The 23,829-nt window shown below is 44.2% G+C and overlaps 1 protein-coding gene across 1 annotated transcript in view; it reads left to right on the top strand.

The window, feature by feature from the left end:
* Positions 1-1,694: 1,694 nt before the first annotated feature.
* Positions 1,695-23,829, top strand: part of LOC115472531 (UPF0160 protein MYG1, mitochondrial-like) — an 83,541-nt gene continuing 61,406 nt past the window's right edge. Inside the window, exon 1 of the mRNA XM_030206825.1 lies at positions 1,695-2,241. Within this exon, the coding sequence (XP_030062685.1) occupies positions 1,695-2,241 (547 nt within the window). The remainder of the gene's footprint in view (positions 2,242-23,829) is intronic.

The raw sequence follows: 23,829 nt of genomic DNA, 5'->3' as shown, positions 1-23,829 counted from the left end.
ATAAAATATTAAGCCCACATAATCTTTATAAAATAAGGGCCATGATTTTATCAAGAGCAGACAGCAGAACTACTCCTTGACCAGAAAGACATTAACACTTAATCAGATATAGCTGGTACAGTACTGCTCCTGTCCAAAATTGTTGAAAATTATTGTTCAGCTTAATAAGAAGTAGTCAACAACTGAATGTAATTTGACTGCTTGGTACATAGAAACATAGAAAATGATGGCATATAAAGGCCATATGGCCCATCGAGTCTGCCCATCCATATCATCCACTATATCTTCCTCTCTCTTAAGAGATCCCACATGCCTGCCCCACAGTTTCTTGAATTCAGATAACAGTCCTTGTCTCCACCACAGTGGTGCAACCAGACAGCCAATTTTGGGTAGGCCTCAGCCCAAAATGGGTGGGCACAAATTTTTCTGTGCCTCCCACCTCAAAATATAAATACATTAGCCAATAAGGATCCTCAAACTCTGTCAGCTGAAGACCTTCTTTGAAGGTGTCCAGAATTCACTTTTACCAAGCTTGGCAGGCAAAACACTGATGCCAGCACCCCACTCATAGTTGTTGGTGGCTCAGGGATGCCACTGTTGACCCCAGAGCTTGGTAAAAGGGAGTTCTGGCCATCTTTGGAAGAGGTCCTCAGCTGAGGATGCTTGGGAATCCCCACCAGCTATACAGCAAGGGTCAGGACCAGTGTTAGACATGTTAGGGCCCAGGTTAGAAAATAAAGGAAGGATCCCCTCTCCTCCCTGCCTCCTCTGTTACTGTTACACATTATTTCTATTCCACAACAACCTATTTAGTTTAATGTGGATTACTATGGTAAGAGGTTGAACACAATACGTCCAAAAATTAACTTTAATAGAAACAGAACCCAACCTTGCTAAGTTTCAGAAAAACCTTTGTTGGGGGACACATAGGTCTCCACAATACATTCACAGATTCAATGCATGTACTGCAAAGAAAAAGCTCTGGTCCAATTTCAAGTCAGTAACCACCAAGTCGACTTGGATAAACTCTTGCTGTGTTTGTCTTTTCTTGGATTGCTGCTGCTGCTGTTTAGTTGTCTCTCAAAGTATCATGCCAGTCTTGAGATATTGGCAGTAATAGAGCAATATCATCTGCGTATATGAAATAAGGACTATCAAGTTGTTCCAGGAGTCTACCTAAATGTTGGAGCAAGACATTAAATAATGAAGGAGATAGAGTGGAGCCCTGGGGAACTCCACACCCAGGGTTCCAATTAGGTGACAATTCTCTGTCTTTCTGAACTATGTAATTACAAGAAGTTAAAAACCCCTAAACCAAGATAAAGTGATCCCTGTGATACCCAATTCACTCAATCTAGTAAGTCTACTATATCAAAAGTGCATGATAGATCGAACTGGATAACCACAGCATTATGGCCCTAAGCCTAGTAGAGCTTTACCACATGCCACTAAATCCCTGATTGCAGTCTCTATACTATACAATTTATGAAATCTGGACTAAGATAAATGTAGAATGTTATAATCAGACAGGTATTTATCAAGAAGTTTAATGATGGGAGGGGGGGGGGGTGTCAAGATGGCGGCACACTGCTGATCGCTGCTTGACTCTCTTGTGGTTAGTGCTGAATTAAAACTTTTCTTCAGACTTAATGCCGCATACAAAACGTAAAGGGACGGTCAAGGCCGGTCCCTCGATGGCCAGAACCTCGTCACCTCAGCAGCAAACCATTGAGAGGTTCGCAACGAGAGCTCCTACCCATAACGCCAAGAAGTTCCCTGCTGTTACTCTGGGAGGAGGAGACCCCAGAGACTTGGGGCTAGATGTCACCCTTTCACCCCCGGCGCTCAACCCTCTGCCTCTCCCCGAAGGACCTGTGTCTCAGTGGAGGCCTCCTAAACTCGAAGATGCTGCAGGAAGTCCTCCGGATCGAGGAATTGAGAATACAGGACCATTGGGAGATCTGAAGCCTTTTTGTGCTTCGACTGAGCGTGTCACGCCATTAAAACAACCAGATTCGGTAATGCTGGAGATTATCTGGGAAGTGCTCCAGCAGTTGGATAATACAGTGGCTAAATCTACAGCTGAAGTTTTGACTTTAGTGAATACTGTTGAAACTTTATCAAATTCCTTAGTAGCTATAAAGACGGAATTTAACATTCAAGTAAATAAAATTAAAGAAGATGTAAAGTACTTGCAAGAATGTGCCGCAATGGTGGTAAAAGATAAAACAATATTACATCGTAAGATTGCACAGATAGAAAACTATAACCGCAAATTAAATCTCCGCTTTTTGAATTTCCCCAAATCTCCGGGTGTTACCCCTTTGGAAGTATTTAAGAATTATTTGCTTGAAGTTTTGAAATTTACCCCGGAAACGATTCCACCGATAAATTGGATATACTATTTACTTAATAAGAAAATCTCATAGAATTCTCTGGAAATGTCTGATCAAGAAAAGGAAGATTTATTGAATACTAGTAAAAAAGGCCCGTTTCTCACACAAATGAAATGGGCCCTAGCAAGGTTTTCCTCGGAGTATGTATGTTTGAGAGAGAGTATGTATGTGAGAGGCAGTGTGTGTGTGTGAGAGAGAAAACGTGTGTGTGAGAGATGGAGTGTGTGTGTGTGAGAGAGAGAGACAGTGTGTATATTTTAGAGAGAGTGTGAGAGACAGAGTGTATGTGTGAGACAGAGAGAGAGAGAGAGAGACTGTGTGTGTGTGACAGAGAGATAGAGTGTGATAGATAGATAGAGAGAGAGAGTGTGTCAGAGAGAGAGTATGTGAGAGACAGAGAGTGAGTGTGTGTGATAGAGTGTGCCTGTGAAAGTGAATGTGTGTGAGATAGAGAGAGAGTGTGTGTGTGTGAGAGAGACAGTGTGTGTGTGTGTGAGAGAGACAGTGTGTGTTATAGACAGAGAGAGAGAGTGTGTGTGTGTGTGTGTGTGTAGAGTGAGAGAAAGAGTGTGTATATTTTAGAGAGAGTATGTATGTGAGAGAGAATGTGTGTGTATGATAGAGAAAGTATGTGTGAGACAGAGAATGAGTGAGAGAGAGAGAGTGAGTGTGTGAGAGAGAGAGAGTGTATGTGTGACACAGAGAGTATGTGTGTGTGTGAGAGAGAGAGAGAGAGAGAGAGAGAGAGAGAGAGACCCCTATTTTTCAGTTGATAGAGTCTGCAAAACTATATCAGAACATGACTGCAGCCTGTCGACATCTGTTCAATAGTCTTGTAAACCCTGCCAGCTGTATCGGGACGTCAGCGGCGAGTTGTCTTGCGAGATCAGCGCTTGCCTGATGTACTTTGAGCGGCACAGTATTTGGAATGTCAACGGATAGTTGTGGCGCGAGTTGCTGCCTCGCGGCCATTCTCAGTTTGACAGCGCTCATTATCACGTACGGGCTCCGAGTTCCATGACCCCCTCCTTCCCTCCCTCCCTCTCCTTCCCTCCGAGTTCCAGGGCCCCCTTCCGTCCAAGGTCCATACCCCCTCCCTCTCCCCCCCTTCGAGTTCTAGGCCCCCTTCCCTCTGAGTTCCATGCCCCCCTCCCTCCCCTCCCCTGCGAGTTCCATGCCCCCCTGTTTTCGGAATTCCAGACCCCCGTGCCTCCCTCTCTCTCTCTCTCTCTCAGTGGCAGCCTGACCTGCATTGGCCGCCCTCTTCTCGCAGTCCTGCGCCTGCCCCTTGCCTTCCTGCGTGCCGGCTGTAATTTAAAAGTTGTTACCTCGTGGTCCAGCGGCAGCACTGTAAGTTGAGCAGGCACGGCGCTTCAGCCTGCCTTCCCTTCTGTCTCAGCTGTGCCTCTGGTCCTGCCCTCATTTCCTGTTTCCTGTTTCCTCAATTGTGGTCTAAAAGAAGATTAATCATTTGTTTTCCTTTGTGCTTATATTATTGATGTAAAAGTATTTTTTCTTTTCTGAATTTCTTGTTCAAGTGTTATGACTTGTGAATTGATTATCTCTTCTATAATAAAAAGCCCCTCCAATGTTCTGAAGCTGACTCAGTGGCTTCACTGAAGTGAAGGGTTCGTAAGGTTCGTCAGATTCGTCAGTCTGTCACCATCTCTCTCGGCCCCACCCTCGCGTCAAAACGTGATGACGTCGAGGGCGGCGGACCTATCAGAGGCGCGAGGGCGGGGCCGAGAGAGATGGTGACAGACTGACGAACCTTATGAACCATTCACTTCAGTGAAGCCACAGAGTCAGCTTCACACAGTTGCAGGTGCGTTTTAGTACACTACACAGCTCCCTAATTTTGCAGTTAAACATCGCAGGATGGCTGGAGGGGGGGGGGGGGGAAAGGGGGCAATGACCCTGGAACTGGGAGGGAGGGAGGGAGGGGGGCAATGACCCTGGAACTTGGAGGGGGCGGCCGAACCCTGGAACTGGGAGGGGCGGGGCCACCCTGGAACTGGGAGGGAGGGAGGGGGGGCCCCTGGAACACACTCTCATTCTCACACACACACTCTCGCACCCAGTCTCACTCTCTCTGTCACACACACTCACACATTCACTCTCTCTCTATCACACACTCTCACACACACTCTGTAAAACACACACACTCCGAGGAAAACCGGAAAACCTTGCTAGCGCCCGTTTCATTTGTGACAGAAATGGGTCTTTTTGCCTAGTATACCAATAAAAAAAAAAAAGAAGTTTAATGACATATCCTTCCATTATTTTTGCGAATACTGGAATTGAATCAACCGGATCAAAAGTCACAGTATCTGATAGCTCTCCTTTTCTATTTTTTGGAATTGGAGTCAGAACTATCTCACTACAGCCCTCCAGTTTCCCCACCTGCAATTACTATCGCACCAACAGACACACACCAATTACAGAACAGGGGATCACAATTTAGAAATAAAAATATTTCGACAAAAATTAAATTGGAAACCCCAAGAAGTTAAAATTAGCATGTACTGCAACACTGGAGAAATAGAAACAAATTAATTAATCACTGCCACTGCTGGGGACCCATTGAAGCCAGAGAAAGAAGGAAATAGAGGGAGATGAATCGGCACCGAGATCACCAACAGGAAGGATGCATGCAGGGCAGCGCTCCGGGCAGGAAAGAGGGGGCTCTTTCCTGCCCCAAAGAGGTCACTAGACCACCAGGGCAGTAGTAAGGTAAGGGGAGGGGGGGTGACGGGGTATGTGATAGAGGGAGGGACAATGTGACAGGGGCCGGAGCGAGGGTGTGACAGGGTGCGGGGCAAGGGTGTGAAAGGGGGTGGGGTGGGTGGGTGGGTGTATGGTGGGGGCGGGGCATGTGTCCTCCTTTTTGGGGGACAAAATATGGTAACCCTACCCCCTCCCTCCCAGTTCCAGGGTCATCCCCTACCTCCCTCCCTCCCTGACTCCGAGTTCCAGGGTCATCCCCTCCCTCCCTCTGAGTTCCAGGGTCGTCCTCCCCCCTCCCTCCCTCCCTCCTAGCTCCAGGGTCATTCCCTCCCTCCCTCCCTCCGAGTTCCAGGGTCATCCCCCCTCCCTCCCTCCCTCCCTCCCTCCGAGTTCCCTGGTCGTCCCCTCCCTCCCTCCGAGTTCCGGGGTCATCCCCCCTCCCTCCCTCTGAGTTCCAGGGTTGTCCCCACCCTCCCTTCCTCCGAGTTCCAGGGTCGTCCCCTCCCTCCCTCCCTCTCAGGGTCATCCCCTCCCTCCCTCTGAGTTCCAGGGGACTGAGTTTCAGGTTCCCCCCTCCCTCCCTCCGAGTTTCAGGTTTCTCATCTCCCTCCCTCCCTCCCTCCCTCCCTCCCTCCCTCCCTCCCTCCCAGTTTCAGGTTCCCCCCTCCCTCCCTCTGAGTTTCAGGGTCCCCCGCCCTCTGAGTTCCAGGATTCCCTCCCTCCCTCCGAGTTCCAGGATCCCCCCCCTTCGGAACGCAACGCCACACGCATGAGGGTGTCGTCATCCCTCCCTTCCTCCCTCCCTCTCTTCCAGTTCCAGGCCCCCTACTTCCAAATTTTAAAAGTCATCTTCACTAACGAAGTCAGGTTTACGGCAGCCAACAGCAGCGGTAACAGGCGTGCAGGCTCGGCCCTTCTCTCTCTCTCAGCTCTGGTCCCGCCCTCATTTCCTGTTTCCGCAAGGGCGGGACCAGAGCTGAGAGAGAGAGAAGGGTCGAGACTGCATGCCTGTTACCACTGCTGCTGTCAGCCGCCGTAAACCCGACTTTGTAAGTGAAGTTGACTTTTAAAATTTGGAGGTAGGGGGCCTGGAACTGGAAGGGAGGGAGGGACGACGACACCCTCATGCGTGTGATGTCGCATTCCGTTGCCTGGCAACTCTGCAGCGTTCCCTTCCAGTGATTGGTCTTTACGAACACGGAAGTACGTGACGTCATTTCAGGAGATGGATACAGCAGGGACATGAATGCTTCAAGGCTTCACTTTCTCGGAGTCAGCTTCAGAACGTTGGAGGTGCTTTTTATTATATAGGAAGGTATTTAAAACCTACCAACTCTCCCATATGAGATTCAAGTAGGTAACAGATTTTAAAAAACAGCTGAACGTTTCTCAGGAATTACAATAAACAAATACTATCAAAAGATGAAAACTACAAAGGCAACCTTTTTATTTTAACACTTGTGAACCTGGTTCTGAGGCCTGGATGACCCAGATAGAGAGTGAGAAAGAAACTTTATGGACTGTGTTTGGGGCATGGCAGTCACAGACTATGGACTGTGTTTGGGCGTTGTCAGCTGCAAACCCTTATCAAGACTTTTCCCTTTGAACTGAAGAAACTCTACCTTTTTGTTACTGGCCTGTGAAGCAACAGGCAGGCTTACTGAATAAAGCATTTACCATATTTCCCCAACCTTAACTAGCTATGTTATTTGGAGGCCTACCCTCAAACCTCGCTCGTTCACAGTATCACATGCTCCCTCGGTGCAAATAGTGTGCACTTTTTAGGAAAGTGCATCCTCTTTGTAAATAATGTAAAGAGTGAGCACACTCAATGACATAGCTCCCTAATAAACAAAAGGAACATTCCTGGAACAACATGAAACAAAAATAAATTTTCCAACTGTTCATCCTTTTTATCTACCTGAGAGGGGGATGATCAAAAGTCAACGCAAGCGCGCAAGCCCATTAGCGCTGTTTTTGCGCATGCTTTTAACAACGTGGGATGATCAACTTGGTTACCGCCATAAACTGCAAGCGTGCCAGGCACTTGCGCACATGACATTTAAATGTAGTCAATCTCATGTAAATAAGGTCATTTTGCGTTCCTCCTGGATGATCGAAAGCTAGCGCTTCATGAACAGAGGTGTTGAACGCTGCTATGCTGAAAAACAGTGCTGCAGAATTATGGCAGGTCCTAGCTGGTGTTCTTGTGTCACAGATCCTACCCAAATTAGAGTATATTCTTTGCTAAGCTTCCATCCCTGTGATGGCAGTTGAGGATGTCCAACATGTGGATGTTTCTGTGAGAAGCGCATCCATGCCTTTGCTATGCTTCTGACACCCTTTTTATTTATTTGGATTTTGGATTACAAGTAGCAGCAGTGGGATTTGAACCAGCCACCTCTGGATTAGAAGACCAATGCTCTAACCACTAGGTCACTCTGCCATTCCTACACTCAATTCCACTCCCTTGAAATTTGGCCATCCCTGGGGGGGGGGGGGGGGGCAGTATGCAGGCCCCTGGGGGGGAGGTATGTGTGTATCAGCGGAGGCATAATGAAGGCATGGACGTCCTTCATTCAAACATTTTGGACGTCCTCAACTGCCCCCCACAGGGATGGCCAAATTTCAAGGGAGTGAAACAGATTAGAGAAGTGGCAGAGTGGCCTAGTGGTTAGCGCACTGGTCTTGCAATCCAGAGATGGCCAGTTCAAATCCCACTACTGCTACTTGTGATCCAAAATCCAAATAAATAAAGCAGGTGTTGGAGGCATAACAGGCATGGATGTCCTTCCCACAAACATCCACATTCTGGATGCAATGACAAGCAGCCCACCACACATGTGTGCTGCTCATAGCCTAGTGCATCTGATTAGTGCACATGCATCCTGGCTACTTAGCTTCATTTAACTACACTGAAGCACCGCTGCAAATATCTGCATACATTAACTTCTGGTCATGCCATAGCACAACACTGTGCTACTACGGCGTTGGAAGAGCGGTATTTTCAGAGTGCTATCTAAAATGGCACAGCGGTTTGATCATCTGCCTGTGAGAAAATAAAGTTAAGCTTTAAGGAGCAATAAATTGATTTCTGGAATGTGGTTGTAAGAGTCCTTCTCATCAACTCCAAGACCATATACATTGGACCTACTCCCTCTTATCCCAATATCAGGCCAGGGGTAGTTTACATTTTCAATTGGATATCCCAAAAACCCAATTGCCTAGGTGTGTCCAAAAGACTGTTTGACACCCATATCTCTAAGGAACAGGAAAATATTTCACCACAGGCTCTCTACCATTAGATTGAAGGTTTCTCAGGGCTTAACATTTCTGCAGCCTCTACTTCCACCAAGAGCATGCACTGACCTGAACAACAGAGCACTCACGTATTCTAAATATCCTAGAGGCTTCATATTTGACATTGCCCCTTTAAAACGATATCAATATTCTGCTGAAAATTTAAATCAAACAAATCATACAGAAGTGAATTACAAAAATACTTCTCTGTTGTGCCAAGTTGCATGAGAGCCTTTGTTTTTGCTAGGTCATTAAGGAAAACTATATTATAACATTTTCATTCAATTTACCAAGGCTTGTTACCTCTAATTAGTTTCTGTGAATCTTTTGCAACCTTAGAAGGCACAAAGTGATTCAGCTTGCTCTTTAATTAAATTGCAAGCGTTCCTGTTGCCATCAATCTTGTGAGGAAGAGAAGGAGGAGGAGGGGGTGGAATGTCTTGGGGTGGGATAACTTTGGCTTGCAAATTATATGCAGGGTCCCTGTGCTGGCAGAAGTGAGAACTGGCACACAGAAAGAGAACACAAGCTGAAGCCCAAAGCTATACATATGCAGACATAAAGAGTGACATAGGGCAGCTATTGTTCATGCACTCTGCACCATAATGAAGGGAATTTGGCAAGGAATTTGGGTCTCTTGGCCTAATGAGATGCACAGGAACTAATTTAATCAATGTCTTTATGAAAAGATCTACAGGTACAGAACCAATAACCCATGGTAGTGTTGTTAGCAAAGGACAGCTGTGCTGCTGCAGTGATTCCACTAGATATATTAATCTATGCACTGGGATGAGGTTTGAATCCCCAAATCCCCTTCTAGCTCAGTGTTTCCTAAGTTGGTCCTAGAGTTACAGAATGACATTGGGACAAAGTTTGTCCCCGTCCACATCCATACCCCGTCCCCATGGGTTCTGTCTCCATCTCCACCCCATCCCTGCAATTTCTGTCTCCATCCCTATCCCATCCCTGCAGGTTTTGTCCCCATCTCTGCCCTGTCACCGCAGGCTCTATCTCCATTCTCACCTCGTCCCTGCGGACTCTGTCCTCATCTGAAGAAACCTCAAACACTTAGGATTTTATATCTAAATCTTTTATTAAAGTATAAAAAGGAACAATGTGCTGTGTAACTATTTATAAATCACAAATAGAAAACAATAATAACAAAGAGCAACTATAATAACCCCCACCCCTATCAACACCACTCTCTACCCTTCCAACCCCAACAATAGCTGACTTCTACTACCCCAAGGAACCCTAATCCACCCTGTTAAAATGTCCAGGGGTACAAAATACAACCCATTCTCTATGCCCTAGTGGGAGAGAAATATGCCCTATGAAGCACTGTTATAATTTTGTAATCTGGGGATGAATAATAAGTCATCAACAATCTCAGGATTCAGTCTAGCTCTCCTGTCTTCCACAGTCCTTCCTTCAATAGAAAATGTCTTCTCAGAAGATATGCTGGTAGCAGGAATATACAGGATACCCCATGCAAATTTTGCCAGTTGTGGCCAGCACTTTTGCTTGTTTTTCCAAAAAATGAAAACATCATCACCTGCATCACTCAAACATAAATAACTGTCAAATTCATTAACAGCCTTCAAAGTAGAGAATGACACACTGTCCTCACGGGCTCTGTCCCCAACCCCGCCCTGTCCCCGCGAGATCTGTCCCCATCCCCATGGTTACTGCAGGTCCCCATCCCCATTTCATTCTCTACCTGGAGTACCCCCTTGTCAGTTAGGATTTCAGGATATCCACAATAAATATGCATGAGATTGATTTGTATATACTACCTCCATTGTATGCAATTAAACCTCATGCATATTCATTGTGGATATCCTGAACAACTGACTGGCAAGGGGGTACTTCAGGACCAACTTGGAAAACACTGTTCTAGCTCACTGATAAGAATGAACTAAGCTAGCTCAACAAAAACAAGAAAGCAGGAAACATTGAGAAGTGCTGGGTGGGAATCTGACCGTCCTCAGTAGAAGGGACGCTACAAGGTATCTCACCACTCTATGATGCTTGTATTTCTGTGTCACTTGAATACTATTGTAACCTGGGTCTCACCTGGTACTAGCTCCAGACCCGGTTAACGAACAAAACAAAACACAAACTCACACTTCAAATTCCACAGTCTCCACTCACTCTCAGGCCACTTGTACTCCGCACTTCCTTCCTGTCTCTTCACAGTCGAGCTGGGGTGGGTAGTGGTCCAGAATAGTGATCTGGGAGTTTAGGAGGCACTTTCTTGTTTATTTAGGGTTACACTCAGCTCTCCAGTCCAGGAACCATGCATCACACCGGGAGGCTTAATAACAAACTCCAACTGCTTATTGTAACTTCTGTAACTGGTAACTCTTGATTCAGTGATCCTTAACACAGTCAATGATATAAATTCCTTTATAACTCAATGTCTGACTTTGGTCATTTTCGGGGGACCACCTTTGCCACTGTATTTCCCAGGAATATTTACAGGAACTTTCTTCCTGGGGCTATTCATCTATATACTGTTTCTCCACTTATGCCTATCCTGCAGTCAGATGTAACCCCAGAGCTATTTCCTCCTCCTCCTCCAGATGCACTCCATTACCACAAGACACAGATCCCTTATGGCTGACCTCTTTCTGTGGGTGTACCTCACAGAGCAGCACCCCGGCTTTTGGCAGGCTTCTTCCTACCCCCAAACCCCGCTCACAGGCCAGACTCCCCAATCTGCCCAAAACTCTGGCTCCTTCTCCAGTTGTTGTAAATGACCCTTGATGTCAGCCCAAACTTAACGTGATGCAAGATCCCCCTTCTCCTTTTTCGGGTCACTTGGCAGAGGGCTTGCAGGCAACCAAAGACCCCTCTAAAGGGCAAACTATCATTTTTATCTCCTCCTAATCTCCTCCCCCTCTGTCACTCTTCCCACTGTCTTTCTGCATTTTATACCATACACACTCCCATGGGCTGGGCTTCCTCCACACAGGGACCATACAGTCACTCCCCCCACCCCAGTGACTCTCTACCAGGACTCATCCCTTCAGCAATCCCAACCTAACAAGAGATTACATTATCAAGTCAACAAAACAGGCTGTCATGACATTAGCGTAAGATGCAAGTTCCAAAACATCTTGCAGTGTACTAGCATAGTGCAATGAAGGTGACACCCACCTTTCATGAAGAAGCTCTTGGAAAATTGTAAGCATTAAATTGTAAACATTTCCGTGTGTCATTCAGATATTACCAGAGAGACCAAACCTTTCTATTTCTCTGTTACAAGCATCCTTTACTATGGGATTAGAGCTACAGCTGCAGAGAATCACAGCGTGGCTGTGGCCTCCTCCTGTTACTTATAATAGAGCACTGCTGCCCCCTGCTGATCAAAAGCTATGCAGAGCAAGTAAGCAGGACTTAAGCTAATAAGTGGGGAGAAAGAGAGAGAGAGAGAGAGAGAGAGAGAGAGAGACCTATGACTCCTTTAACCTACAGGCAGAACCAGCCTTAGTCTGACTGCTTGTATGGATTTTTGGTTCTTTTGACAGCCTGTCATTAAAAAAATGAGTTGATTCATGTCTGGAAGCATACCATCATTCCATGAGGACCCCCTTCTTTCTCCTGTTGGTAGGTTTAGGACTGACAAAGATATTAAAAACAAGAACAAAAACATGCCTCTTTCTCAGCTGCTCCACTACTATGAAAAGTCATTGAATTGTCTAAGGCATTGGTTCCCAAAACTGGTCCTGGAGACATTCTGGCTAGTCAGGTTTTCAGGATATCCACAATGAATATTGATGAGAGAGATTTGCATGCACCGCCTCCACTGCAGGCAAATCTCTCTCTCATGAATTTTCATTGTGGATATCCAGAAAAACTGATTGGCTGGGGTGCCTCCAGGTACAGGTTTGAGAACCACTAGACTAAGGCGTGTACTCAGGTATTCATAAGGAGATGCTTTGAGTCTGAGGTAGACACCAGGGGCTGGTGCCTCCCAAGTGTTTTGTTTCTAATGTTGGATTGGCTCCCCTCCCCTCATTACCAATATGGTTTCTATACATAAGTACATAAGTATTGCCATACTGGGACAGACCAAAGGTCCATCAAGCCCAGCATCCTGTTTCCAACAGTGGCCAATCCAGGTCACAAATACCTGGCAAGATCCCCCAAAAAGTACAAAATATTTTATACTGCTTATCCCAGAAATAGTGGATTTTCCCCAAGTCCAATTTAATAATGGTCGATGGACTTTTCCTTTAGGAAGCCGTCTAAACTTTTTTTAAAACCTCTACTAAGTTTACCACCTTTACCACATTCTCTGGCATTTTTTGGACATTTTTTGCAAAACTTCTAAAGTCGGAAATAGATGTCATATCGAAAACGCCCCTCCACATCTAAGTGGATAGCCCTAGATGTTTTGTGTCAGAGCTAAATATCCAGAATACCTGAATGTAACTCACCTTGAGCTACTACTGAAAAAGGTGTGAGCAAAATCTAAATAAATAAATAAATGGATAGTGCAACACGTTTTGTCCTGCAACTGGGGCACAGTGCTAGACGTTATCCCCTGCAGGCACTGAATAGACACCTGGCACAATATAGGGACCTCATGGATGCAATTTACATGTCCTGTAGGGGTTAGCAATGCTGGTGTGGGCCTATGTGGGTCATTTTCAGCATCATAAGTACCCTTTGGCGTACTTCTGGATTCCTTTGTTTCCATTGCAATCTTTTTCAGAAACTGACATTGATCTCACAGATGTTTTTGTCACCTTTTAGATGTCTTGTTTGGGGGGAGGGGGATTTTTGTCAGTTTTACTTTAGGCTTAGACATACTGCTCTGCATTTGTAAAATATGTCACAAGCTCCAGACATTTTGGTAAAACATCTATATTTCCACTTCCATGACTTATCTAAAATGGTGCTGAAAATGTTACACATGTATCTCCTGAATCGAGGCATGCATCTCCTCTACCTTGTGCTCATACCTAAACTCATATGCCCATATATATACTCAGTTATGCTGAAGTTCTATAAAGGAAAGAAGAAACCCTCTAGGCATATAATTATAGGTATCTGATCTGCCTCCATATTCATGGAAGCAGGGTACATTGTTATGTATGAATACTAAATATACATAACAATGTGTACTAGTTTGTAGTTTCCTCTGATTTGACACCTTCTGAGCATGTGTCCTTACTCCCTGTGTATTGTTGGCAGTCCCTATTGACTCTTAGTTTTGGGCCAAGGTCAGCTCTCTCTCTTCCCCTAGGGGCTCTAGAAGAGAGCCCAGTCTTCCTAGCAGCAGCTGTTCTAGGGGCTGATCCCTCTCTTAAACTACTGTGATTCCATGAAGATTCTTCACCACATTTATTCCTCTTTGATTATTACAGCTTTTCCTCTCAGCTGGGCTGAGGTTCTGGCCATCTCCTTACCTCTGAGTTGGCTAGATACGGACTCTGTTTGCAGAAGGCAACAATTCTTTCCAAGCAACTGATCTGTAAGTTGATTTTTTTTTTTTTTTTGCTATGATTACTACATTAAAGGACAGTTGGATTAAGAATTGAGAGTCTACTGGTAAAGTTTTATTTTGGAATGGTTTATGCTGGCTGTTGAAGCTTTGTGACCACACTTTGCATAGAACAGCATAGGCATCCCTTTCTAGAATTTATCTCATTATGCAAAATTCTTATGGACACTATATAGCTTCATCTCATCAGGAAGAGGTTGAACTTATTTCAAGTGTGCCCCATTGCATTGATGAATGTTTCCTCTTGTGAAAGAAATTAGAACCACACTGAGAATGCCAGGGATTAAAAAAAAAAAACAGACTGAGTCCATGGTAAACCAACTGACAACTACTCAAAGCAATGTTTCTTTTGATCCAGCAAGTAGCATATCACCCAACCCAGGTCAGCCGTGAAAGGCCAATCAAGTTGTGGCTTTGTGCTTTGTATATATCAGTTGTATTCACTGACAGTCCTCTAAGGCTGCAAATAGGTAGAGTAGTCAGGATATCTGTAATCAATATGCAACATACACAAAATACTTGAGTAACTTGATTTCAATCTAGTCACAATATACCAGTGGGCCAGTTTTTACGTATTCGTCAAATTTGTTCAGAAAAGAAGGATTATGTAAAGCAAGCACAAGAGATGAAGTCCCGCTTTAAACAGCGAGGATATCCAAATAGAGTGATTCTTAGAGCATTTAAAAGAGCTTACAATGTACATCATCCATGGTTATTTCACGTTCATCATAAACCAAGTGATTGTAGTGTAACTTGCATGTTACCTTATGTCCCTTATACAGATGCTGTTAGACATATTGTAAGCAAACATTGGTCAATGTTAAGAATTCATTCAGGGTTTCAGGCACTTCCTTGCTTTTCATATCGTAGGGGACAAAATCTAGGGGAGAAATTGATGAAAAGTAGGCACAATCAGATAAAAGTGGAAGGAGGACATTCTAAATGTAAAGGTTGTAGATACTGTATGCATGCTATAGAAACACAATGGATTCCAATTCTGAATCAAAATAAATCATGTAAGTTTTACTTAAGATCAAAAACTAACTGTGAGTCATGAGTCAGACTTTGTGATTTATGCTATTACTTGCCCATGTGGTTTAATGTACATAGGACAAACGGTTAACAAAATTAAATACAGATTAGCATAGCATTTGAGTAATATTAAATTGCAAAAATTGGAAACTCCATTGGTAGAGCATTGGGTTTAAGAACATCATGTAATGGCAGATTTAAAATTTGTAGTGTTACTTCAACTCAATGAAAAAATGGGTGGTAACATTCTACAAAAAATGTTTCAAATGGGACAACAATTTATTTTTAAATGGAAGACTGTGGTCCCTTTTAGGACTGAATAAGGAAATGGAGTGGGTGGGATTATGGATATGACGTACTTCAGTTCAGGTAGTGAAAGCAGCATTTGTTTGGCATTGATAGCAGTAATGGCACCACGTTTTAGGTGGCTGATGCTCTCCCTTGTGATTTAAAATGAGTGGTGAAGAAGTTGTGGATTCACGGTGTTGGTAGTTGGAGCGGTACCATGAATCCTGTTGCCAGTTGGAATTCAAAGTGTAAGGTATAGAGAGGTTAAAGTTTTTTAATATATAAATTGTATTATTTACATTTTTAGGTAGGTATATCTAATATCCCCACCAATTTGTGTTTTCTAGTCAAAACCCCTGATGACGCTATCAGCGAAAAGCAAATTTGTGTAGGGTTTGACAACGTGTTGAGCAGTGAAAGACTTTGTACAGTGGCAAAGGAAGAACTTTGTTACTGCCTAGAGTTGAGCATAGGTGGAACTGCAATTTGTTGAAATCAGAGATACGTGCAGAAGAAAGGATTGTAAGCGAGTACTGAAGATCAGCCAAGAGTGATTATACTTTTGATGGACACATATTGAGACATAAAGAGCAGGGTGTTTAGTTAAATGAAATCTTTTTCTGGGAGTAACAATTACAGCATTTATATATAATAGAAATGATGGAAACATTGAGGGAGATATATAGCAATATGAAGTAGGCAGATGTTTGTGTGGTTGAGATAAGTTTGAATGGTATGAGTGGCAAGTATATATGGTGAGGATAAAAGTTGGATTAAAATGATGATATAAAAATCTTTTAGTTATACTGTGGTTTTCAATAACATTGTTATAAATGTATTGATAAAAGCAGAAGACACTGTGTGTTTGACTAATCAATATGCAAGAGATAAATTTGCATTCAATAGAAACACTATGCATGCAAATCTACCTCATGCATATTTTAATAATTTGAGACCTGTCAATTGATTTGAAAGTGCATGGAAGACAATGGATTTTTAACCTTTTAGTTATTATGCATAACAAGAATGGAGGAGAGCTTTATAGAGTTGTCATCATTTGAATGTGGATCTGCTATTGACTACAACACCTTTCTTGGGAAAGGACTGTTGCTTTTGGATAAAATATGATACAGCGACAACAGGGGTGGTATAATAGCACAAAAGACTTTGCTGCTGGGACATTGGTATAGGACCACTGGATGCTATGTTGGGACTGAAAGAACACATTCAATAGGATGCCAACCATTCCAGTCAATTATAGAGTGATTTGTATGTTGTGAGTGATTATGTTAATATTTAAGATATACTTTAGAAGATATTTTGGTGAGCACCAGATAAGATCAGTAAAGATAAGTAATTTTTTATTTAATTGTATAGAAGTATAGCTGATAATATAGTATCAGCTTGGTGATGCGCTAATTATTCATCATATGATTGGAATATCCAAAAAGGGATATACTGAGCACTAGTTATATTGAGTATGTTTATAACTACAGTATGATTAAACTTTTAATATTGCAAGTTAAAGTTTGTGATAGTCATCTTATGAAAGTATGCATATTTAATAGGAATATTCGGAAGACCTGACCTGTAGGAGTACCACTAAATAGTGCTGATATATGTAGACTTGTAGTTCCAATATTTTTAGAAAAGTTAGAAAGTCTAAAGATGTATTGAGCAAGGGTGGGGGGGGGGGGGGGGGCAAAATCAAGCAAGATCAACCTGTTAGGGTTGGCCTTGAGCATGTGCAATGCTACTGGAGAGTACATGTATTTATAGGATGAGTGGTTTCTTGATTAGAACCCTGAACTATGGATGGTAGAATGTAGGATCAAGTATCTTTGCTTCCATTGACGCTCTACAAGACCCTGAAAAAAGTTACGTTATTTCTGTCTGTCTCTGTTTCTCAACTATGTTTTAAGGACAATGACACTCTGCCATATGCTTGTCACAAGAAACTTTCAGTAGGTTGCCAGAAATCTTTTGACCACCCACCCCAGAGGAGGCTGCACAGACATTCTCAACTTACTGCAATGCAATGTGTGTTGAGAACATGACTGGTTTAAAAGATGGTATGCTAATCCAAATGATTATTTCTTTATTTCATTATAAGCTACCAAACTACAGGCTCTTGACTGTGCCTCCCATGAACAAAAGACATTCATGACTAATGAAATAAATATGTATATGGGTCCTTAAGTGATGTGTTTCTCCACTGGCATGCCAGATTATTTTCACTGTGTGAGGCTGAACTGCACAACTAATTGTCATTTACACTCAGTTTGGGAAAAACATAAGCACAAAATAATTGTATGGTGTTATCTTGCTAATTGCTAGTAATTTAACTCCAGATTCTGCACATGCCATAGCCAGAGATTACCTTAACATCAATTGACGTATTTCTTTTAAAGAGGAGCTGCTACAGTGAGAAAGGCAGCACAGTGTCTGCACTAAGAAATGTTTTCTATTAGTGTATTCATCCACAATGGAATGAATAGACTGTCTGGAAGGATGAGGATTTCTTTATCATGACCATAATGGAATTAAGATGTTTGTTTCTAGTAAAATCATTCACTGATCAGGCTGATAGTGCTGGGAACATATTAGGAATCTGCACTGTATAATATATTATGCTAGTCAAAATTCAGTAGGGGATTCTGCTCTACCTTTTGTAGTGCCTCCTCCATTTTCATTCTTATCCCTTTGTGTCACATGATCTATACAGTCTTCAATCGGCTAAGTAATGTAACTCAGTCCCAGTGCTTCACTTACAGCATATACCAATCCTCATATACCAGGTATTTATTTACTTAATACATTCTTATATAGGTAATGGACCAGCAGTAGTGATTTATTTTTCAATGGTTACTAGAACCCATCACTTTTATCGTCATTAGTCCATCTTTTTATTAACCACTTTTATCCAGTCGTTTTCTATAAATACTTTTTTTGTAGAATTAAATTTTTTTCTAAAATATTCCAGTTTTCAACCAGGTGCCAATCTGGTTACAGGTGCCATCACAGTACGGAGTCTTTTCTATTATCGATCCTAGATGACATGCTTGTGATGGGCGATCAAGGTTATTTTGCTGTCTGGATACAGTTAGACTTAACTGCAGCCTTTGATACAATATCTCACCCTAAGCTGCTAGAACTGATGCGCAGATTTGGCATTGGCTCAAATGTATTGTAGTGGTTTAAATCTTATCTTTCATCATATCGTTTTCAATTTATATGTTGGAAGTATGAGAAGTCCGAAGGTAAGACTTTGGAGAGAGGAGTGCCACAAGGCTCATTACCTTCACCCATGCTTTTTAATTTACACTTAAGGGTCATTTTATCAAGCTACAGTAATAGGGTGTCAGCATGTGTTTTAGATACACGCTGAGGCCACCTTTTACCGCAACGGGTAAAAGGCTGTCTTTTTTTTTTAAGAAATAGCCATGCGGCAAGTGAACCACTTGCCGTGTACCCATTTCAGGTGAGAGAGCTTAACCGCCACCCAATGAGGTGGCAATAAATGCTCCCGCGCTAACCCAGCGGTAAGCAGGCAGCGCCAATTACTGATGGGTAAACATCAGTGCTACAAAATAAAAAATGTTTGTAGCGCCAGAAGTGGTACGCACTGGGGGTGGGAGCTGCCACCGGGCTCTTGCAGTAGCCCAGCAGTAGTTCCGGATTAGTGAACAGAATTACTGCTGGGCTACTGCAATTTATTGAAGCAAGATCATTGCTACCTGCTGTGCTCCTCATAACACTGTTTTCTGCAACTTCTATCCCTTCAGGTTGTAAAATTAACTTCTACATGAAACAGGGCCTTTTGCTACACAAGTCCATTTTTATTTATTTATTGGGATTTCTTAACCACCTTTATGAAGAGATTCACCCAAGGAGGTGTACAGTTTAACATAAAACTTATAATTTTGTTGACAGCATAACAATAGTGCAATGACCAAGTGTAAACATCTCTCTATATAAAACGCACCTCCAACGTTCTAATGAAGCCTCTCTTAGCCAACATTCTAAAAGTGAAGGGGGTGAGATCGCATTGTGTCTGCCCCGCCCACGCGTCAAACGTGATGACGTCGAGGGCGGAGCAATGACACTCAACCAATCGCATCGCTCGGCAGCGAAGCTCAGGGAAGGAGGCGGCGCTCTCGACGTCTAGCCTTCCCTTCGCTGTGTTCCGCCTTCTTCTGACGTCAAGGATGACATCAAAAGAAGGCGGAACACAGCGAAGGGAAACCTAGACGTCGGGAGCACCGCCTCCTTCCCTGACGCTTCGCTGCCGGAACCGCCACGGAGGTAAATTTAAAAACAAGAAAAAAAAAACGCATGTTGGGGGGAGAGAAGAGGGTGGCCAGTAAAGTACAACAATGGGAGCGGGAGGGCAGGGGAGAAACGACAGCATGGATGCGAAGGGGGGGGGGGGGGGGAGAAGAGGGCAGGCCAGGCTGGGACATGGGAGAGAGAGGAGCATGGATGCGAGGGGGGGTCATGGAAGAGAGAGAGGGGACTTGCTGGAAAAGGATGAATGGAGGCGGCAGGGGACAGAGGAGCATGGATGGCCATGGATTGGGAGGGCAGAGCTCAGGGAGAGAGGGCAATTGCTGGAAAGGGATGAATGGAGGGGGCAGGGGACAGAGGAGCATGGATAGGCATGGATTGGGAGGGCAGGCCTCAGGGAGAGAGGGGAATTGCTGGATAGGGATGAATGGAGGGGCCAGGTGACAAAGGAGCATGGATGGGCATGGATTGGAAGGGCAGGACTCAGGGAGAGGGGAATTGCTGGATAGGGATGAATGGAGGGGACAGATGGGCATGGATGGATATGGATTGCAGGGCAGGCCTCAGGGAGACAGGGGAATTGCTGGATAGGGATGAATGGAGGGGCCAGGTGACAAAGGAGCATGGATGGGCATGGATTGGAAGGGCAGGACTCAGGGAGAGGGGAATTGCTGGATAGGGATGAATGGAGGGGACAGATGGCCATGGATGCATATGGATTGCAGGGCAGGCCTCAGGGAGAGAGGGGAATTGCTGGATAGGGATGAATGGAGGGGCCAGGTGGCAGAGGAGCATGGATTGGACTCACACTTTCACTCTGACTCTCAAACAGTCACTCTCACATACACTGTCCCAAACATACACACTCCGAGGAAAACCTTGCTAGCGCCCGTTTCATTTGTGTCAGAAACGGGCCTTTTTTACTAGTAAATACAATAAACTTGAAAACAGCAAATTGAAACTTAATAATAGGACTACCATGAAACTGGATCAAAAATATACACGTTTGACAATACTGACAGTCAAATAGATTTATAATGCAATGTCAACATAATACTAATGAAACATCTAATTCAAATAACATAGCTAAGATACTAATGATTTTCTACAATACAGCTTAGCATATAGTTGAGGGGCCAAGTGCAGATATATAGATGGGGACAAGATGGGTGGTACAGAGTCAGTTGAGATAAACTCAAGGCAAGTTCTATGTACAGTTAAGATATAAGGAAATGATCTAAGATACAGAGGGTCTCTTTTAGCAAGCTGCAGCAAAAGGGGGCATGCACTGGGATCAGCACGTGTTTTTGACACACGCTGAGGCCCCCTTTTACCGTAGCTGGTAAAAGGGTAGTCATTCTTTTCTGCAGAAAATGGCCATGTGGCAAGTAAAGCACTTGCCACGTGGCCACTTCGGGGGGGGGGGGGGGGGGGGAGGGGGGAGAGCTCTTACTGACACCCACTGAAGTGGTGGTAAGGGCTGCCGCGCTAACCCGGCAGTAACCAGGCAGCACTGGATATGACAGCGCGCTAGGGGGTGGGAAGTACTGCTGGGCTGCTGTGGTAGCCCAACAGTACTTCCTATTTAGCAAGCAGGAAGCCCGCGTTCGGCTTACTACCGCTTTCTAAAAGGAGCCCAGTGTGTGTTGCAAGCTAGTCCAGGTGTAGAATGAGTGTATAGTCAGTCACCCTATGTATTAAAGACTTGGGAGAAGAGCCAGGCTTTCATCTGCTTCCTAAGGTAGAGGTAATCTCGAGTTATACGTAGCCCATGGGAGTAAATTCCAGAGTGTGGGGGCTACTCCTGAGAAGGCTCATTTTTATGTAACTCTTTACCATCTAACCTTTGTGACACACTCAGCTATCTTGGATTTCGTAAGGTTTTGAAGACATGGATTTTTGAGCATGTTTTTGCCAGACTATAGCTTTATTAGATTTCCGATCTGAGGAAGAAGGGCAACCTTCGAAAGCTAATCAAGAAATGTATTAAGTTATGTCCAATAAAAAAGGTATCATCTTATTTTCTTTTCCATGTTTTATTTTGTTTGATTTCTATTGATAGCTTTATTAGATAATTGCTTGATTTTATTAATTTTATGTGTTTCTTTTTTTACTATTATTATTATCATTATATTTTGTTTTGTAAGTATTTTAGTTTTTATTGTCAAAACTTTTGTTTAAGCTCTGTAAACCACATTAAAACTTCATTGCATTAAGCAGCAGAGCCGTAGCGAGGGGAGCTGACACCCGGGGCGGGTCACCGCTGTGCACCCCCCCTCTCGGGTGCAGCACGGCACACCCTCCTCCCGCTGGAGCACATACCTCCCCCCCCCCCCCCCCGGAGCGCATACCTGCGACGAGGGACGGGCGGGAGGGCCGATCCGCCCCGACTGCACGTTGCTGGGGTGTGTCGGCTCCGCGCTGGTGCACTGCTCTCTCTGTCCTGGAACAGGAAGTAACCTGTTCCGGGGCAAAGAGGGCAGTGCACCAGCGTGGAGCCGACACCCCCCAGTGGCGTGCACCTGGGGCGGACCGCCCCCCCTGCCCCCCCTTCCTACGCCACTGTTAAGCAGTATATTAAGTAATTAAATCAAATCAAATAAGAGGAACAGCAGCAAGTAGGCCCCAGATTACACAGCAACAAGGAAACTGTTTGTACACCATATGGACTCCTCCCACTGCAAAGAGGAGAGAGCTACTACTGGCTACTTCGAAGGACTCAGAGTTTCAGCCTAGAGGAACAGCCAGAAGTTTTGAGGAAAAAAGGGTTTAGAGAAGTGCAAGTGTGCAAGCTGGAGAGAAGAGAGTCAGCTTCAGGAACTCACACAGAACCTGAGAAATCACAAGAAACAATTTGGACTTCACCAAGCCAAAAGAAAACATACAACCAGTGAATACTTTAGCTCCTGTGCCTTTCACAGAGTGTGGGAGAGAGAAAAAAATGTTATAAACTTGTTTGGAGAAGACAGAAGTGTACAGAAGAAAGGAAAAAAGATATTCTGTCCTTCTAAATTTAAGCACAGAGGGGCCATACTATCCCAGCTATAATACAGCACCGAGAGGGTTTTTTTTTTAAATATCTTCTGTTTGGAATACTATCTAAAAGCAAGAAGAGCTCCAACTGTGCCCTAACACCCTGCTATTATATTCTTGAACTGAATTTATTTTAGTGTAATCCCCCATTATTAATAGGGATTACTAAGAGTCAGAATGTAGATCTCTCCAGAATTTTCTGAGGGGAGGGTTCTGAGTTGTGAGTGGTAAAGAATCCAGCCAAAGGGGGCTGGTTCCTGGGTAAATTGCAGAGGAGAATGTTGAATGACAGTAGGGGAGGAGTTAGGAGTTAATAAATAATGTTGGGGAGTGCACTAGGTCTTTAGTTGCCTGCACCCCATGTGGGACCCTAGGAGGAGAGGGGGAGTCCTGGATGGGTTTTCAAGAAACTAAAGCTGACCAGAGGTAGTTTCTGCAAATTCCAGCATTAACCGTGAGAAGTGGAGGAGTGCTCCAGGTGGGAAGTAAGGGATCCCAGCCTAGGAGTAGGAACAGTAAAGAGTTATTCAGAGCCAAAGGTGGTAGACCGGAGAGGTATTTCCTTTTGAGGAGAGTGTGGACAGACAGGGAGGTCTGGTCCAAAAGAGAAGACCTGCTTGTTGCACAAGTGCTGCAGGCATAACCTTAGATTGGTTCACCCAAAATGGATGGGTATGGACAGGAGGAGCTGTAAATCTATATATATAAAACTCACCCTCAATGTTCTATTCTCTGACGTCACTGAAGCCAAGGTTCGTAAGTTCGTGGTGCTGAAGCCAAGAAAATCACCCAGTCTCTGGGCCCCGCCCTCGCGTCAAACGTTATGAAGTTGAGGGCGGAGCAATTCAGTCACACATCGACGGCGAGCAGGGCGGTGCAATGGCGTCAGTGACGACGAAGATGCGGTGGTTGGGTGGGTGGGTGGGAGGGGGGCAGAGGAAAACCTTGCTAGCACCCGTTTCATTGGCTCCAGAAACAGGCCTTTTTTACTAGTACAGGTATGTACATATTATAGGATTACAATCTGCAATTGAGACAATACACCATATCCCTAAATTTGCTCTGGATTTATAGTTTGCATCTGCTATCAAGTTGGATTATAAATTGTCTGTTTATTGCAAAGAAGATTTGAAATGCCTGTTGGAGAATATTCAGTAAAGTTTGGTTATTTTGTATAACTCTCTGGACTGAAGGCTTTCTTAGAGTGAGAGTGAAACTTCGTTACTCCCCAGACTAGGGTTACCATATTTT

The sequence above is a fragment of the Microcaecilia unicolor genome, chromosome 6 (genome assembly GCF_901765095.1).
Source record: "Microcaecilia unicolor chromosome 6, aMicUni1.1, whole genome shotgun sequence".
NCBI lineage: Eukaryota > Metazoa > Chordata > Amphibia > Gymnophiona > Siphonopidae > Microcaecilia > Microcaecilia unicolor.
The sequence above is the reverse complement of the archived record's forward strand: the minus strand, read 5'-3'. Positions and strand labels throughout refer to the sequence as shown.